The sequence below is a fragment of the Guillardia theta genome, assembly GCF_000315625.1.
Source record: "Guillardia theta CCMP2712 unplaced genomic scaffold GUITHscaffold_36, whole genome shotgun sequence".
NCBI classification, from domain to species: domain Eukaryota; class Cryptophyceae; order Pyrenomonadales; family Geminigeraceae; genus Guillardia; species Guillardia theta.
In genome coordinates, this window is record NW_005434638.1 from 412046 (window position 1) to 417377 (window position 5332).

Genomic DNA, 5332 nt, shown 5'->3' on the forward strand with positions numbered 1-5332 from the left:
TGATGCTCCTCATGTTGGGGGCTGTTCTCTCCATCTCTCCATCTCCATCTCCCCATCTCTCCATCTCCATCTCCATCTCCATCTCCATCTCCCCATCTCCATCTCCCCATCTCCATCTCCATCTCCATCTCCATCTCCATCTCCCCATCTCCATCTCCATCTCCATCTCTCCATCTCCATCTCCATCTATCTCCCCATCTCCATCTCCATCTCTCCATCTCTCCATCTCTCCATCTCCATCTCTCCATCTCCATCTCCATCTATCTCTCCATCTCCATCTATCTCTCCATCTCCATCTCCCCATCTCCATCTCCATCTCCATTTCCATCTCCATCTCCATCTATCTCTCCATCTCCATCTCCATCTCCCCATCTCCATCAGGTCATCGCACACGGGGTGAACTCTTCATCTTCATCTTCATCTTCATCTTCATCCTCATCCCATCTTGCTCGTAATTCGCTTGCAAGCACGATACTTTGTTCTCCTGAATCCCTACCCCTACTTAGGAGTGCAATAAACGGGGTGGTGTGAAGTACCGGTACATCATTCCGATCTCTTAAATAGTAGGAACGTACGTGGGAAGGGGTGGGTGTAAGGGGGGTAGGGGGTAGCTGATTTGATCCAGAGGGGGTAGGGTAATGCGGCTGCTGGCACACGCGCATTGAGATTGTTGTTTCCCATAAAGGGCCTTTCATTGTGTTTAAAATTAAAATTTGTTACATAATTTCAATTTTTAGCTGAAAATATTCTGATTGGAATCTAATAGTGGGCTAAGGAGGAGCTCTGACGATAACAAGCCAACAGCGTGTGGGCGAAGAGAGGAGAGGAAAGGGAGATAAGGTTGCGAGAGAAGAGCCAAGACGATGAGAAGCAGATGAAGCAAGAAACAACAAGATGAACAGCATGGCTCAAGCAGACGATGTGCACAACTGCATGGCTCAAGCAGATGGTGTACACAACTGCATGGCTCAAGCAGATGATGTAGAGAATAGCATGCAGAGACAGACCGATGGTGGGGATGCATAACGCAGGAAGAGGCGAGAACAAGGATAGTGGTAATGCACATGACAAGGAATCATATCACGAGGATGAGAAGTGAACGTGGTGGCGATAACGAAGGATTTTAATCATGGAGAAGTGAAAGTTGGAAGACGTAGGTAAGGAGGAGAGCAGGTAGTCGAAAAGGTGATGACGATCCAAGGCATGCTCGCAGTAATCCATCCTGGGTTTGCCACCAGATGGTTCGGCTCTGAACCTGCTCCCTGCAATTTTTTTCCGCATTGTCTTGCGAGTAGTTGACTCCGAAATGAGCAGGGGCCCGCGAGTTGGGAGTGTCGAGGGCATTCAGACATGGCAGCACCGCTAGATGGAGCAGGAGTGGAGGACATCGACCTATGTCGATCCTCTCTCCTCGTTGAACAGAAGAGAATCTTCTTGAACTTGAGAGAGAATGCACGTGGACGGTACCTCCGAATCGCTGAGGTGTGTTGTCCTCAGGTTTTACCACCTGACATGCAACTCAGGTGACAGGAAGCAACCGATCTACCATCATCATTCCTTCTTCCGGTTTGATGCAACTTCGCAGCCTGCTCGACGAGTTCATTGAGTACGCATTTTACATGTTGAAGTTTAAAGCAGTGATGATCCTTCAGACATGACAACGGAGTGGCCATGGGACAACAGGCGATGCTTGGGGTTAGATCCATGGGCAGTTCTGGGTCTTTGATGACGTCTCTGATAGGACAACTATGGCGCAGTGGACATGAAGAAGAAGCCAGTCCGCAAGCCAAGGCGGGCTGGAGGCTTAGAAAACGGCGAAGGGACGGAGGGAGACGAAGATAGGAAAGTTTTCGTTGGAAATCTGTCGTGGTCCACAAACTCGGAGCAGTTGAAGAATCACTTCGATGTTTGTGGAGAAGTCGTCCGTGCTGATGTCAGCGCCCGACACATCTTGTCGCCATTCTGATACTGGCAAAGGTGTTCACGGAACGTTCTGGTCGCTCGCGTGGATGCGGCATTGTTGAGTTCACCTCGCCAGACGGGGTCGACTCTTGAGTGGAATCAAGAGGCAAGTGTGCTCACATGATGGCAGGCGCACAATGCCATGATGATGATGAACAACTCTGAACTAGACGGAAGAAGCATCTTCGTGAGTTCAATGCCCCTCTCATCATATCAGGCCTGACTCGCACATTGCTTGTGATAGGTCCGCGAGGATCGTGGATGAGACAGGCTTCATGGTGCATGAACGCATCTTACTTCCAAGGCAGGCTGGGGATAAGTTGTACGTTGAAATGGCGTGCCTCGAGTGTCAGCGATTGCGTGGTAGAGGAGCGTGAGAGGTCACGTGCTGGTAACTCGCATTCGTGTGAGCGGATGAGCTGGTCCGACCGGTTTTATTAAACAAGCGCGGAAATACTTGAGATCATCATGGTGCGTTTGCCCAGGTCATGCAAATTCAAGCATGCGTTGTTACGAACCAAGGATCCACACCTGCCAAGAAAGCTTGAATTCAGGTGCTCCTCATATGCCGTAGTCTTGCCCACGCCGTTTCCGAAAGCTACAATGCGCATGAAGCCACCCAGAGCTTTGACATCCATCTCGCTCTGAGAGTCATGATACAAGAAGTCGTCGAGACGATCCAAGGTATCGAGATCCAAGCTGACATCATGGGACTCGCTGGGGTTTCTCTCTTGCTCCGAGGGGTTGAGTGCTGTATGCGAGGGAGGCTCACAGGTCTTGCAAGGTCGGGCCTTGTCATCGGAGCAAGCTTGCTGGAGGATCTGCTCCAGAGTTTCTGAGTCCACCGGGACCGAGACGAACTGATCCCTCGAACCAAACCAGCGCCGGAAGGATCTCAACCACCATGAAGTCTCTTCAGCGCTCCCTCCTACTTCCACTCTTGCAACACCTGCTGTCAAAGCTAAAGAGACATGAGCGTCCAAGTAACTGTCATGGAACCCGATTGTCTTTCTGCTTCCGGCCCAAGCAGAATGCTTTCCCACTCGAGCAATAGACTGAGCAGAGAGAGCAATCAGATCAACTCCCTCGGACTCAAATGAAGCGTTTTCAACATGCTTCCCGTCACCTAGCATGCACAGAGCTTTTATGGAACCCAACTTTCTCATCGTGCAACCCTGGTAGAATCAAGTCTCACCACTCTGACTGCATTCTCCTGGTAGTGAGCGAACGGTCAAGAGGTGACGACACCAATTATGACTTGCAGACTAGTTTGAGGTACTGAGATTCGGACGAAGACGATGAAAGCAAGATGACACAACAAGGGAATAGACGCCAAGGATGAAGAAGCCTGGGGTTTCTGCGCCGCAACGGAGAAAAGTGGAGAGGAGTGGTGACGGGGAGGAGGGTGAGTAGGGGGTGAACCGCAGGAAGGGGAGCAGTCAGGAAGGGACGACTAGCAGTGTTGGGGAAAAGCAGGAGCAGAGGGAGGAAGAGGAGAGCGAGTAGGAGGAGAGCAAGGAAGAGGAGAGCGAGTAGGAGGAGAGCAAGGAAGAGGAGAGCGAGTAGGAGGAGAGCTAGGAGGAGAGCGAGGAAGAGGAGGGCAAGTAGGAGGAGAGCGAAGAGGAGAGCGAGTAGGAGAGCGAGGAAGAGGAGAGCGCTTAGGAGGAGAGCGAGGAGGTCGAAGGAGAACCAGAGGACAGTGGTGAGGATTATCTGAAAGGGGTCGCAGGTACAAGGACAATGGTAGGTGGGGTAGTGGTGGTACAAGAGGACTGGGGAGAAGGGGGTGGTAAGGTGGTGGCCGAAGGACGAAAAGACATCGTTTGAGATGCGATGGGGGGCGAAACAATCGAAAACACTCTATTTCAATAATTCAGTCCCCACACTTGAGGAGAGACAGTAAAATGTATTAGATGCTTTTATCTATAGGATTTTTGCTGTCTTTTATTAACTAAAAGACTGGTTTGTCGGCGGATCCATAGCTAGTTGTCGTGGTGACTCCTTTTGATTCTCCGCCTTCATGCAGCGAGCGATGCTGCTGCTGCTGCTGCTGCTGGCGATAAGGGCTGGGGAGTCTAGCTATGAAGGCCCTGGCTGGCTGGTTGGAGGAGGAGCAGGAGGAGGATGCAGTGTCCCCTCCTTCTACGAGGCGCTTCCTCGACATCGCAACCAAGACGTTCCGACAAGGTGTGGCATTGCGCGCCTCCCCTCCCATGTGTCTGGGGTTCAGTCGCGCTGCTACTTCAGATCCTGTCGATGTCTTGATGATCCAGCAGGTTGGAGGTGCTGCTTAAGAGCCCGCTCGAGCATGTGGAAGGATTCTCCTTCTGCCTCTCCAAGGCCGCGAACTCAGTCGTGCGTCTCCCCCTCCTCTCCTCGTCCTCGTCCCTCACCTTACTCGGTAGAAGGGCAAAGTTGCAGCTCTCGTCCGAGCCGGCGACGTGCAGATGATCGGAAGCGTCGACGACAAGGGCCAGGTAAGCATCTGAATCGTTTGGTTCGACTCACCCTTCTCTCCCCTTCTCTCCTTCCATTCTGCTTTTAGCTGGAAGCCGTCGCTGAAACCAAGGCTCTCGCAAATGGATTGACCCTGCGAGTCAAAGGTGAGAGGAAAGGGAACAAGAAGAACGTCAGGAAGCAGCAGCAGCAGCCGCAGCCGCAGCCGCAGCCGCAGCAGCAGCAGCAGCAGCAGCAGCAGCAGCAGCAGCAGCAGCAGCAGCGGCAGCAGCAGCTGCCGCAGCAGCAGCAGCAGCAGCAGCAGCAGCGGCAGCGGCAGCGGCAGCGGCAGCGGCAGCGGCAGCGGCAGCGGCAGCAGGACATGGCTGGGGGGAAGAGGAGGAGGGGGTGGGGTTCTCACTGTGCATGCATTCAAAGGGTCAAAATCGCGATCCGACGGAGCTTCTGCCGTCTTTTCGGCTGCTTACACCATGACAAGCCCACGAGCAACCGGTGAGGAGGATGAGGAGAAAGTGATGGAGGGCGCTGACAGAGGAGGGAGGGCACATCGCGTTCGACGAGTCGCGGCTGTTTGTCTCAGGTTGGAGATGCGAGGGAGAAGGAGGAGGTTAAAGTTGTTCTCACAGGAGTCGTTGGGACCCCTCGAGCTCTCTTTGGTTGCTGCATACCCCTCCCTCCTCCTCCTCCTCCTCTCTCCTCCTCTCCTCTCTCCTCCTCTCCTCTCCCCTCCTCCTCCCCTCATTCCTCCTCCCCTCCCTTCTTCTCCTCCTCCTCCTCCTCCTTCTACTACTACTACTACTACTGTTGTTGCTGCTGCTGCTGCTGCTGCTACTACTACTACTACTACTACTACTACTACTGCTACTACTGCTACTACTACTTCCCCTACACCTCCTCTTCCTCCCTCTCCTTT

At 52.9% G+C, this 5332-nt stretch overlaps 3 protein-coding genes across 3 annotated transcripts; 2 read left to right on the plus strand and 1 right to left on the minus strand.

Moving 5' to 3' along the window:
- Positions 1 to 1378: 1378 nt before the first annotated feature.
- GUITHDRAFT_87179 (hypothetical protein) lies at positions 1379 to 2413 on the plus strand. The gene is made up of 7 exons (XM_005832184.1): positions 1379 to 1482; positions 1524 to 1606; positions 1653 to 1695; positions 1742 to 1933; positions 1978 to 2043; positions 2093 to 2149; positions 2207 to 2413. The coding sequence occupies exons 2-7, from the start codon at positions 1572 to 1574 to the stop codon at positions 2225 to 2227; spliced, it is 414 nt and encodes a 137-aa protein (XP_005832241.1). The 5' UTR covers positions 1379 to 1482; positions 1524 to 1571; the 3' UTR covers positions 2228 to 2413.
- Positions 2400 to 3095, minus strand: GUITHDRAFT_108902 (hypothetical protein; the record flags this gene model as incomplete). Its single annotated transcript, XM_005832185.1, has 1 exon — positions 2400 to 3095. The coding sequence occupies one exon, from the start codon at positions 3093 to 3095 to the stop codon at positions 2400 to 2402; it is 696 nt and encodes a 231-aa protein (XP_005832242.1).
- Positions 3096 to 4043: 948 nt separating this feature from the next.
- Positions 4044 to 4915, plus strand: GUITHDRAFT_108903 (hypothetical protein; the record flags this gene model as incomplete). The annotated part of the gene is made up of 4 exons (XM_005832186.1): positions 4044 to 4186; positions 4239 to 4317; positions 4368 to 4439; positions 4508 to 4915. The coding sequence occupies 4 exons, from the start codon at positions 4044 to 4046 to the stop codon at positions 4913 to 4915; spliced, it is 702 nt and encodes a 233-aa protein (XP_005832243.1).
- Between the last annotated feature and the right edge of the window lie 417 nt (positions 4916 to 5332).